Source organism: Tamandua tetradactyla, chromosome 5 (assembly GCF_023851605.1).
Source record: "Tamandua tetradactyla isolate mTamTet1 chromosome 5, mTamTet1.pri, whole genome shotgun sequence".
Classification (NCBI taxonomy): domain Eukaryota; kingdom Metazoa; phylum Chordata; class Mammalia; order Pilosa; family Myrmecophagidae; genus Tamandua; species Tamandua tetradactyla.
Genome location: NC_135331.1, coordinates 27,562,317 through 27,574,893, shown reverse-complemented (window position 1 = coordinate 27,574,893; position 12,577 = coordinate 27,562,317). Strand labels below are relative to the sequence as shown.

At 52.5% G+C, this 12,577-nt stretch overlaps 1 protein-coding gene across 5 annotated transcripts in view; it reads left to right on the top strand.

Annotated features, from left to right (window-relative positions):
* The window catches only part of DGCR2 (DiGeorge syndrome critical region gene 2), a 111,079-nt gene that overhangs the window by 916 nt on the left and 97,586 nt on the right, over nt 1-12,577 (top strand). For 2 of the 5 annotated variants that reach the window (XM_077160325.1, XM_077160324.1), the window contains exon 1: nt 1,493-1,857. The exons of 1 other annotated variant lie outside the window; for it this stretch is intronic. In XM_077160325.1, the coding sequence (XP_077016440.1) occupies nt 1,779-1,857 (79 nt within the window). In that variant the 5' untranslated portion in view covers nt 1,493-1,778. Of the gene's footprint in view, nt 1-61; nt 136-872; nt 1,068-1,492; nt 1,858-12,577 lie in introns of those variants that run through there. 2 more of the 5 variants (XM_077160326.1, XM_077160327.1) reach the window with 2 other exon arrangements.

The window sequence follows — 12,577 nt, the reverse complement described above, 5'->3', positions numbered from 1 at the left end:
AAGTACCCTGCCCTCTCCCTGCTGGCCTTTCCATCTCCCCGTGCTTTTCTTCCCTCCTCAGAGACTTTGCGGGCCTGCTTCCCTGACAGTGTCCCTTGCAAAGGGACAAGGGGGAGGAGCTTCTGCTCTGGGCTTGTAAGTTCCTTCCTAGGAACCTGCCCAGCCCACAGCCCTGGTGGGGTCCCAGAGCTGAGCTCAGGCCGGGGTAGGGGTTGGAGGCTGGAAGGCTAGGCCCAGATCCTGCTCCCAGCATCAGCAGCTGCTCTTGGGGATGCCCAGTGAGGGTGGTACAGCGACAGGGCGCACTGGGCAGTCACCATTGTTGGGGAGGGCAGTGGGGCCCCTCCTTCCTGCTGTGATGGGCCCTTCCTCCAGCACCACGCCCCCATGGACCAGCAGGCCCATCTGACCCAGACTTGCCTAGGGGGAGTGAGTGCCCCTCCCCTAGACCTCCCCCAGGGCAGGTGTCACTTGCTGGAAGCTGGGTGCTCAGGAGGGCTACTCCTGAAGGGGTTTGGATGGCTGCTCTTGGGGTGAGTGCTGAGGCTGGCCCTTCCCCCTTCTCTCTGCTCCCTGTCTTCCCCCTGCTCCTCAGTCCTGGAAGTTCTTTGTACATCTAGCCCCTCCCGCTAAGGACACCCCCACCTGCTCTCTCCCCTTCCTTATTCATCTGGTTTCTGATGACACTGACCTCTGCCCTGCAGCTGCTAAAGACAGCTTTCCTCCGTGCAGACTTGGCCCGTTTGTGGGAGTGACCCGGCCCAGGGGTCCTGCAGACACCCCCCCCCCCACTGTTGCTCCACAGCCTCTTTGGGATGTGGGGTCCCTGTTAGCTCCCCTCGAGTATCTGAGCTCTGCTTTCACTCCCTTAGGCTTTTTTCTCATCTGAAGCCATTTGAGTTGCCAGCGCCACCCAGACCCTTGGAGTCTTCTCAAGGATGCTCTGGGTCCCTCCAGTCTTCCTCTTCGCTGCGCAGGAATTCGGCCTTAAAAAGACCACTCTTAGGGAACCCCCCAGCCCCAGGGCCACTGACTGCGCTGCAAGAGGGAAAGAGCCTTGGTCCCAGGTTCGCCCACCCCCGCGGCTCCCTCCGTGACCCGCCCCTTTTCCGTCACGCTCTGCCCCCACGGGCTCGCCCCCGGCACCCCGAGTCCTTCGCCCACTCATCCCTCCGCTCGGCCCCCGCAGCCTCACGCCGCACCCCGGGCCCGCCCCTTTGCGCGTGGGACCCTGCGATCCCGCGACTCGGCTCCGGAGCCCAGGGGCCCTAGCCCCTCCCCTCCCCCGAGCCCCACCTCTTCGATCAGCCAATGGCACGCGCCACTCCCCGTGGCCCCGCCCCCGCCATCGGGCCCGCCCCCGCCCCCGCCCCCGGCCCCACCGCCTCCACCGCAGGCCTACCCCCTTTTAGGGAGCGACCGCGCAGACCCCTCCCCCCACGTCGACGCTCATTGGCCCGCACGGGCGTCGCGGGCGTGAGGGCGGGGCCGCGCGGAGCCGAGCAGGACGGCCGCCATCTTGCGCGGAGCCGGATCCCGAGCCGGAGCCCGAGCCCGAGCCCGAGCCCGAGCCCGAGCCCGAGGCCTGAGGGGGAGTGTGTGCGCGAGCCCGAGCTCAGCCCCGCCGCGGCCTGAGCAGGACCCCCCCGACCCCGTTCCCGCTCCGGCCGCCGCCCGAAGTCCGGCCCCGGCCCAACCCCTTCAGTCCCCCGGCCCGGCCCGGTCCGGCCTCCCCGCGGGGTCTCGCGGCCGCCCCGGGGACGATGAACGGAGGATAAATGGTGCCCAAGGCAGACAGCGGCGCCTTCCTGCTGCTCTTCCTGCTCGTGCTCACGGTCACCGAGCCGCTGCGGCCAGGTGCGCGACGCGGAGGGGACGGCGGGGTCGGGGCCGGGCGGCCCCGCACTGGGCCGTAGCCTTGGGGGTCCCCGCGCGCGCGCGCGTGCTGAGGTGGGTGGGCGCGAGGGCGCCGTGCCCTGATCAGCCCCACCGGGGCCGCGGAACCCCTTTTAGCCTGGAAGCTGCCCCCCTGGGCGGGCCAGGTGTCAGGCCCTGGGTCCGGGATCGAGAGGCAGCCGATGGAGGCCACCTTGGTCTCCAGGTCTCCGCCCCCGGTGGCCTCCTGCCAGCGTCTCAGCCGTGCAGACCCACGTAGCTTCTCATCACTCGGTGAGGAGGTGTACTCTGGAAGTCCTGGGAGTCTGAGGAGCATCCCGGGCCGAGCGGGCCCCTGGCACTTTAGAGAACGCCCCATGTATGTGAGGAATGTGTCAGCGGTGTGGGCACCCCTTGAAACGGGTGTATAAGCAAAGCTGGTGGGGACTCCCAGCCGTGGCAACCAGAAGGCCCGCCCGGATAATTATACCTCTACCTGGCTCTTCCTGCTGTGTCCATTTTTCCTTGAACTGCACTAAGAAAACCAAACCAAACCCCCAAATGCACGGCGGTTTTATGCATCAGGCACAGAAGGTGCAGTGCCTGGGACCCGCAGACATGTTTTTCTCTTTCCATGAGAAGAAACTGAACTTTAAGGTCAAAGAAAGTATTCTCATGTACCTGTTACCACGTTCATCTTTATATGTACCGATGCATTCGGGAAGTATAACTGTTACTGCTTTTTTCTTGGTGGAGGAAATGGGCAATAAGAAATGTGCCCAGGCTTGCGAGGAGAGCTATCCAGCCTCACTGGTGTGTAAAGGGGGCTGTGGAGGCAAGGCAGGCTCAGGAGCTCCGTGGCCCTCAAAACCCTTCCCTTCCCGCCCTCTGTGTGCCTCCAGACCCATAGCCCAGGTGTGCTGCCCCTCTTGGCTCTGCACCTTGGCTGTCTGTGCGGAGGCCTCTACCCTGGACCCACACTCCACCCAGATGCTCCTGGCTCCCAGGTAGAGCTGGTTGCTTGCTGCTGCTTTTGACTGTGAGCTTGGCCTTGATGGGAAGAGAAGCTTAGAAAAGGCCCCTTTGGTGGTGCCATAAGGGCCCTGGGATGAAGTGTTCAAATGTGGAGAGGTGAAATGCAACTGTGTTCTGGTTCCTGGGTCCCAGTATTGAGGTCCAGGTTTTCCCAAGCACATTGCTGGGCTCACAGGTGACGTCAAACATCACTCCTGTCTGTCTTGGGGGGCCCCTGGCTCCAGGTCCAGTGTCTCCTGCTGGGGGCGTAGGGGTGATTGACATCTCACCTTCCTTTCTCTTTGCCAGTCTGCATCCTCCAGTGCTTGGTGCATGTCAGCACTGGGGGCACTAGTCTCCATCCTTCAGGAGTGCCCAGTGGGGAAGCTGGGGCCAGTGTTAAACAACGGGCAGTGAGTGCCTCTGAGTGGGGGAGCCCCGAGGCAGGCAGCAAGTGCCCCTGAGTGGGGGAGCCCCGAGGCAGGCAGCCTCATGACTGGCCATCTGCATCTGGTAAAGCAGGGCAGCCTGCGCAGGAGGCCCCACCCTTAGGTCTGTGTTGGGGTGCATGGGAGTTCTGGTAGAGGAGCCTGCCTCTATTCTCCTGGTCTGTCCCGTTGGTCTTCTCACTACTGCACTCTGGGGGACGGGGCCACCCCTCCCTCTTTCTCTCCTGTGTGAACCTCTGTGCCCACCAAGGATGTGTGGTGGCTCCTTGGGTGGGTGAGGAAAGAAAGGTTGGGGACCTCATGGAGGTAGGGGCAGCAGCAAAATGGGTGGGCGTTTGGGGTCCCAGCCTAATGCTGTCTTGTTGGCCTTTTCTCCAATGAGTGCAGGGAACGTGGCACCAGGTGCTGATTCTGAAAATGTGTGTATCTAGCTTTAAGCATAAAACAGAAATTGTGCCCTGGTTCACCCATGGCTCTGTCCAGGGTGCCTCTACCATACACAGCTGAGAAAAGTTTGCTTCCCCTGAGAGAGCACCACTCCTGCAGCCATCCCTCCCTTCCCATTGCCTGGCCCTCAGTAAGACTTGTTCTGGGCCAGGCCTCCAGATGAGGTCTCAGGATTGGAAGCTGTCTTTCCTGACAGGGAGGGAAAGCCACTGGGAGGGGCCAGGTGACCTGCTTCAGGTGAGCAGCTGGGATTCAGAACCAGGTGAGCTGGCTCCCAGGTCACGCTTCTTTCTCCTACTCTTTCTACGCCATCAGTCAGCTGACCCAGTAAATTCTCAGGGAGCTGTGAATAGGCTGCAGTGCCTTGCCCAGGGAGCCCGCAGATTTCTTTCCAGTGAGTAGCATATGGGTTAGTGAGTAGGAGGAGTGTGAATATTTTCATTACAAGTGGGAAAGGCTGAAGGTCATAGAAGTGCGTGGAAATTGAGGAGCCTGAACCTGGTCCCCAGTGCCTCTGAGTTTGCAGTCCTTTCCTGAACAGTCCACAGCCCTGTCACACGCTGTAGAACGTGCCCTGCTGGCAGGTGATGTCTTGGCGTTAACAATTTCATTCTTTCTGGTTGGAAGGTGGTACATTATGAATTGACTTAAAAAGAAAAATTGGAAATTTCAACTTAAAAGTTGCAAGAATAAAACAAGTGCACAGGACACTCATTTATCTCATGTTAGCATTTTGCCTTTGTTTTGTCACTCCCTCCCCCTCCCTCGTGTGCATGCATGTGTAGATATGTGCATAATTATACAGTATTTTTTTCCTAAACTCTCTGCGCATAAGTTGCATGCATCCTGGCCCCATCCCTCCAAACTCTTCAGACACTGCAGAGAGCAGGCAGCAGCTCCTGTTGAGCTTTCCGAGGCACGTGGTGCCCCCTGGAGGTGAACAGATGGTGCCTCCCCACCTGGCCAGGACCTGCTGCATGCCAGCCCTGCGTGTGGTGCCAGGAGGGGGTGGGGTCTGGAGGGCTCAGGAAGCGGCTGCAGCTGGGCCCCCCCTCCTGCAGAATGTCAACACAGGTGGAAACGTGTGGGTTGCCCGGGTCAGGCTGTCACTGTGGTTGGTGTGGAGTGGAGACTCTGTTCTGTTGGTGAGTGGTTTGGCAGGTGTATTCCTCTGCTTTTGGGCTGCTGTGTGGTGGGGTCTTTTCTGTACTCCTGCCACCTTCCTGGACCCACTCCAGGCTGAGCTTGCAGCTCTTCTCACCCTTTCCCTTCACACCTTCCCCTCCCCTGGGGATACCCACAACCTCCTGCAGGCTCTCCCTGGTCTACTTTCCAACCCTCCCTGGCCGGATTTAATCATTTGAGTGGCAGGGATGATATTTTCTCTCTGTGTCTTGCCTCACTTGGTGCTTGGCATAGGGAAAGAGTCTACTATGTGTCAGTGACAACATTTAGAACCTGTTAGCGCACAGAGGCATTTTGCAGGGCTAGACTGTTCCCTTCTCCGAGTGCTTTTGTATTTGGGGTGCTGAGGTGGTGGTGCCTGGCTCACATCCCCTCCCATCTGCAGAACAGGTGAGTGATCCTGAGAGCTCTGTTAGGGGCCAAGTTTGCCAAGCAGAGTGGTGGGCAGCTCGCAGTGTGGTTATTGTGTGACGTCTTGTGTTTGTTTCTGGCATGATTTACTCATTGGCTTGAGATGTTTGGTGAGAACTGTCACATCCATCCTGCCGTTCCTGGAGGGGCCGTGTCCATGGCAATGTGGGCTTGGTGGGTCCTGACAGGGCAAGTCCAAGCTGCAGTGACCTGGGATGTGGACCCAGGAGGTAGGAAAGCCTAGACCTGGCTCTCCCCAAAGAATGATCTCTCTATAAAAGGGGGTGGGGGCAGGATTAGATCAAGGCTTCTTAGCGGGGCAGGAGGTACAGGAAGTACTACACGGCAGCCCAAGGGCACAGGATGCACCTGCAGCTGATGGCAGGCAGCCCGCGGAGCCCAGAGCTAGACTGCCCAGTTCTAGTCCTGGCTCCACTGCTCCTGCTGTGGCTGCTGTATGCCACAGTTTCCTCATTTGTAATCATCATCATAGGGTTTCCTTCATAGAGGTGTTAAGAGGATTAAAATGGACAAATATCAAGTCACAAAAACAGTGTCTGATATAAAGCAAATGCTTACTAAAGGCCTGCTATTATTGTTATCCACAGATGGACACCAGGGATTCCAGGGAGCCCCTGGAAATTGTGTGTGAGGTTGTGCGCACAGGAGTGCATGTGTACCCTTTGGGGAAGTGCTGGTGCTCCATGTTGGAGGTGGCCGAGCTGTGGTGTGCAGCAGTTTCTGACACCTGGTGCACACTGGGACGTCCTGGCTGCTCCTGAGCCACCAGGGAGCACGTGGGGCCTGTCCGGAGCCCTGGAAACAGCCGCTGCACTTTGCACAGGCCAGGATTGTTGGTGTTGACATGCCTTGCCATGTGTCACATCACTCAGCATCCCCAGGCCTGGTCAGGGACAGCGGGTAGTCAGAGCTCAGTTATTGAACAAATGCAAAAATGGCCATTTATGTTTTGCCATATAGAGCAGTGAATCCTGTAGCCAGCAGGCCTCTGCATCTGCCCTGTGGGATGCCTGAGGAGCACCCGGCCTCCCACAGGGAAGTCTGCTCCCTGCAGGTGAGCAGGGCTGACCCGTGTGAACAAGTGGGACTCCCACCAGCATGGATCGCTGCACCTGGCCTCCAGCGGGAATCACTGTCCTCCTTCAGCAAGGTTTAGTTTTATAAAAATCGCAAGATTCTTTTTCGAGGTGGTCATACTATTTTCCCATCAGTATTGTATGAGTTCGGGTTGCTCCACAACCTCACCAGCATTTACTGTTGTCAGGCTTTTAAGTTTCACCGTTCTATTGTGTCATGATACCTCACTGTGGTTGCATTTCCCCCTGACTGATGATGTTGAACACCTTTTCAGGTTCTAATTTACATTGGATTATCTTCTTTTGAGAAGTGTAAGTTCAAATCTCTTGCCCATTTTTTTTTTCTTAATGAGGTTTACTGCTCTTTTATCTTTGAGTTGAAAGAATTCTTACATGTTCTGGATTGGTATGTTGTACATATTCTCTCTCAGTTGGTTTTCCTATTCATTTATGTAATTATACTTAAAAAAATTAATTCATTAAATTTCATTCTTTTTGGTTATATCGTCCTTTGAGTTTTGGCATATATGGAGAGTCATGTAACAAACTCCACAATGGAGATACTGAACAATAGCCCCCTCCCCAGTTCCCTTGTGTGCCACTTTGTAGCCAGTGACTCCCCTGCCTCTGTGGTGCCAGCTGGCCAGCACCCTAGGATGGAATCCATTCTGTAACCTGGCTTTCTTTTATAAATTGTGCTTTTGAAATCCTATCTAAGAGTTCTTTGCCCAACCCAGATTCACAAAGATTTTCTTCTGTGTTTTTTTATGGAAGTTCTGTACTTTTAGGTTTTTGATCCATTTGGAGTTAATGTGTCAGATGTGACATATGGGTCAAAGTTCACTTTTCTGCACGTGGATGTCCAGTTGTCCCATACCGTGTGTTGGAAAGATGATCTTTTCTCCACTGAGTTGTTTTGCAACTTTGTGAAAAATTAACTGATCAAATTTGAGTGGGTCTGTTTCTGCACTTTCTGTTCTGTTCCTTTGACCTGAGTTTTTTTACTGAAGTTTTAGTGAAGAACTTTTTTTTTAATTTTTAAATTTTTTTAAAAATACCAAAAAACACCAAACAAATGAAAACGTTCTGAACTTTTGATCAATCCGTTCTACATATATAATTAGTAATTCAAAATATCATCACATATTTGCATGTTCATCATCATGATCATTTCTTGGAACATTTGCATATATTCAGAAAAAGAAATAAAAGAAAACAGAAAAAAATTCATACATACCATACCCCACCCCCTACCCCCCTCACCGATCACCAGCATTTCAATCTAAATTTATTTTAACATTTGTTCCCCCTATTATTCGTCTTTATTCCATATGTTTTACTCTTCTGTTGATAAGGTAGATAAAAGGAGCATCAGACACAAGGTTTTCACAATCACACAGTCACAATTGCAAAAGCTATATCATTATACAGTCATCTTCAAGAAACATGGCTACTGGAACACAGCTCTACATTTTCAGGCAGTTCCCTCCAGCTTCTCCACTACATCTTGACTAACAGGGTCATATCTATTTAATGCGTAAGAATAACCTCCAGGATAACCCCTCAACTCTGTTTGGAATCTCTCAGCCATTGACACTTTATTTTGTCTTATTTCACTCTTCCCCCTTTTGGTTGAGAAGGTTTTCTTGATGCTGAGTCTCAGCTCATTCTAGGGTTTTTCTCAATCCCTTGATGCTGAGTCTCAGGTCATTCCACGATTTCTGTCCCACATTGCCAGGAAGGTCCACGCCCCTGGGAGTCATGTCCCATGTAGAGAGGGGTAGGGTGGTAAGATTGCTCGTTGTGTTGGCTGGAGAGAGAGGCCACATCTGAGTAGCGAAAGAGGTTCTCTTGGGGGTGACTCTTAGGCGTAATTTTAAGTAGGCTTAGCCTGTCCTTTGCGGGGATAAGTTTCATATGAACAAACCCCAAGATTGGGGGCTCAGCCTATTGCTTTGGTTGTCCCCACTGCTTGTGAGAATATCAAGAATTCAACTTGGGGAAGTTGAAGTTTCCCCCTTTCTCACCATTCCCTGAAGGGGACTTTGCAAATACGTTTTTATTCACTGTTCGGATCACTCCAGGATTTATTGGGGCATCACTCTGGACAAACCAACAAAATCTCATGTCCTACTCAAGGTTCCATGTACTTATGGTGTTCAGTTAAGCTGTCTACATAAGTTATATTAGGAAATGTACTAGTCAAAGTATAAGTTTTGTACCAAATAAACATTTTTTGCTTTAGTCAGTGAAGAACTTTTTAGTTTGAAGAAGTTCAGTTAGTCACTTTTTTCTTTTATGGTTAGTACTGACTGTTTTTCTCTAAGAACTCTGCCTGCCCCCAAATTGCAAAGATCTGCCACCATGCTAGAATTTGAGCTCTACGGGGCAGCTCCCTTGTCTTTCTCCTGTGCTGCTGGCTCATATTCGCCCGTGTCCGCCCAGCCTGCAGCCCCTAAGGAGGGACAGGACTTTGCCCATTGAAGGAACTAATGGATTTGTCTATGGGATTTGGTTTATAGCAGTGAATTCTGGACACATGCAAAGTGAGCAGTCAAATCTGATTTTGCTGCAGTGTCTTTTTTTTTTTTTTCCCCTGAGGGGCCTCTTTGCCCCACAGGTGAAGGAATGCCGCCCCAGGGAGGCTGAGCAGGGGTGGGCTGGGGCTGCTGCAACCTGAGCAAGGCCTGTAGTTTGTCTTTGTCTTGTGATGGACCCTCCAGGCTTCTTTCAAGCTGATCTCTAATCCATGATTCCAGGAAGCCGGAGGGCAGAGAGGTTCCTGGCAGGCCTGCTGGTGCCTTGGAAGAGTAACAGCTGCTGGGAAGTGGCCTGAGTGGTGCAGGTGCAGGGGAGGGCCACAGGAGACCCCCAAGAGCCCATCTGTGGGCCCTGGGCGAGTACCTTCTTGGATAGGGCAGATGATACTTAGTGAGCTGTGAGGGAAGGCAGGGGAGTCTGGTGCATTCAGCAGTTATAGGGGCCACTGCACCTGCCTGGTAAGGCTTTTCCTTACCTCCTCGTTCTCCCCACCCCACTCCTCGCCCTGGTACCCAGCAGAGTTTGTGATGAAGGCCTTCCCCGTGGCCAGCAGTCTCTAGTCCCAGAAGCGGCCTGGAGGCCCACTGCCTTTTTTCCTTCCCTCCGGCTGGTGTAGGCAGAGTGCAGCAGTCCTTTCCAGGGTCTGCTGCCCGTGCTCAGGCCGGGCCCTGGCGCCCTGATTGTTCAGATATCACCCGTCTCGGCCCAGTTCATGACCCTCTCGCCTTGTGACATAAGGCTACACTTCTGCCTCAGAAGCCCCACTTAGCAGGGATGCCCTTCGGTTTGTATTTGGTTATTTATGTTATGAAGGCCCATGGAGCAGGTGGTGAGACCCTGGGGCCTGTCCTGAAGCTGTTCTGCTCATGTGGTGCCACTGGGCTGAGCTGCTGGACTTTCAGATGCCTTCCCCTCTGCAGGTAGTTTTAAGTGTGGTGCTTGATAAGTTCCTTCTCTCACTCATGCAGCGTGGAGGCAGAGGGAGGACCTGTGGGAAACTGCTGGGGAAGCTATGACCCCCAGGACCTAGGTGCCCCAGCAGCTCACGGGTGGCCCTTCTCTGTGGGCAGGGGTCAGCGTCTCAGGGCACTCTGGCTGAGACCCCTTGGAGTAGACCGTGGACACTGGGAGGAGAGGGGACAGGAATTTCTCTTTACTGGAAAGTTCTTGGTTTCCTTAGCAAATGTGGCCATGAACACGTGTCCTTCCACCAGCATTCCGTCTGCTCTGTTTTCTTTGTGGGTGAACGTTGAGAAGAAATCAATTCCAGACAACTTTGGCAGCATACTAAATTTCACATGGTAATTTGAGACAGCTCAGTTTACATAATTTAAAATGAGGCCAAGACTTGCTGACCAAGGAGAAACTGAAACTAGAGAGGGAATCTATATTGCAGAGACTTGTGAATTTCTGTGGGGCACGGATCCTCTAATTCCCAGACTTCACAGCTCTCCAATTGTGGACTTCAGGGGGCTTGCGAGGTCAGAACTATTTTCTTAATACATGGCAGGCTTGGATTTGCCTTTTCTCATTCTCTCACACATGGTCAGGGGCGTCTTCCAGAGGCTGCCTGGCATGTGATGACATCTGGGCTTTGATGGTTGATGGATTGCAAGTTGGGGTTGTCTCTCTTTGGTTGAGATATAATTGACATACTGTACAAATTCAACCATTTAAAGTGTACAATTCACTGGGTTTTAGTGTATTCAGAGTTGTGCTACCATCACCACAATCAGTTTTAGAGCAGTCTCATCACCCCCCCAAAAAAACCCCTACCCATCACCAGTCACTTCTCCTTCCTCCCAAACTTCCCAGCCCTAGACAACCACTTTCTCCTTCCCGTCTATGGATTTGCCTGTTCTGCACATTTGGTCTTCATGGAACCATGCCAGGTGCTGTCCTCTGTGACTGGCAATTTTCACTTAATGTGATGTTTTCAGGGTTCATCCGCAGTGCAGCACAGATCAAAACTCTACTCTTTTTTATTTATCCATTTAGCTTTGGTGGCTGTTAGGAACAATGCTGTTAGAAACATTTATGTACAAGTCTTATGTGGGCATGTTTTTGGTTCTCTAGGGTAGTGCATAGGTACGGAATTCGGGGTCATAGAGTAATTCTGTGTTTAACCTTTTGGGAAAGTGCTTGGATTTCTTGCATTTTAAAAATTTTGCATTTTTAAATTTCTAATACAGAAAATAAAAACAGATAAAATCTTTGTTAGAAAAGCTGTTTGGGGTCAGTAAATATAAACAGATAAAATCCTTATAAGAAAAGCTACTTGGGGTCCTTATTAATTTTAAATATATAAAGAAGCCTTGGGGGTGAAAAAAGTCTCACAACTGTTAGTCTGATGGGAATTCTTATCTTGGTGTTATTGGCTATGCGTGATGCAGCCATGGATTCTTTTAAAAAGCTTCACCAGTCTGCTGGCTCGTAAGAGCTAGTCTGTTCTATCCCAGTTTACATACAGTGAGGAGATGTTTATCACAAAAGTGGGGCCGGGATAGGGCCTTGACAAAACCGGGAGTGGGAACTATTACAATAGTGGGGCGACTATTTTGGAGCAACTTTGTATGTGGCAGAAATTGTGTTGGCTCTTTACAGAGGGACTGGGGAGAAAGAAAAGAACAGGAATGCTGACTTAGAGCCAAAGTAATGCCAACTTTCAAGTCACTGCCCTATGTACATGACTGTGTCTGTCTCCTGGCACACGGTTGAGCTCTGGGAAGACCCACATTTTACCTTGTGCCTTCCCCAGTATATTCCCACCACTGGAGAATGACCTGGCACAGAGTAGGTGCCCTTAAAGACTTACTGAACAGGCGATTCCCTTGTGTTAGCCATTGAGCCACGTGAGCGATTTCTGTCAGAGCTGCCCTAGTTACAGGTGAATCAGGAAGAGTGGGGACCATCCCTGTTGGAGAGCTGGTGACACTTTGTTACAGATGTAAAGGGTTTGAGGTCTTTGAGCAGTTAGTGAGTTTGTGAGCGATTAGTGAGTGCCTCCTCCTGCTGTGTGTTTGGTTTAGTATGTGGAGTCAGGATAAAGGTATGTTCCTGCAATGACACTCAAGAGCCAGGTTTGGAACCCCCCACCCTGTGGCTGGCCACTGGTTTTGCGTTGCAGTACAGCTTTATTGGCACGGCCATGCCCGTGTGCTCATGCATTGTCCATTGCTGCTTGTGCTCTATGGTGGTTGCATTCAGTAAGTACAAGGACAGGGCTGGCATGACCTGGAAAGCAGAAAAGATTTATTGTTCGGCTCTTAAAGGAAACGCTTGCTGACCCCTGCCCTAGAAAATAAGTATATAACGGGCTACAAAGGAAGGAAGGGATAGAGGAGAGCTGGCATTGCTTACAGAACAGAGGTAGGAGAAGTCAGGCCAGGTGTAGGCGTTTGAAAAGGGTTTGCGGAAGACGGTACATCTGGACACACTGGGGCAGGTGGTGAGGAGGGTAAGAGTTTTAACACCTGTCTAGATAGGCGTAACCACCACAGTGAGGGTGTGAAACGGTTCCACGGCCCTGTAAACCCCATGCCAGCCCTTTATCGTTGC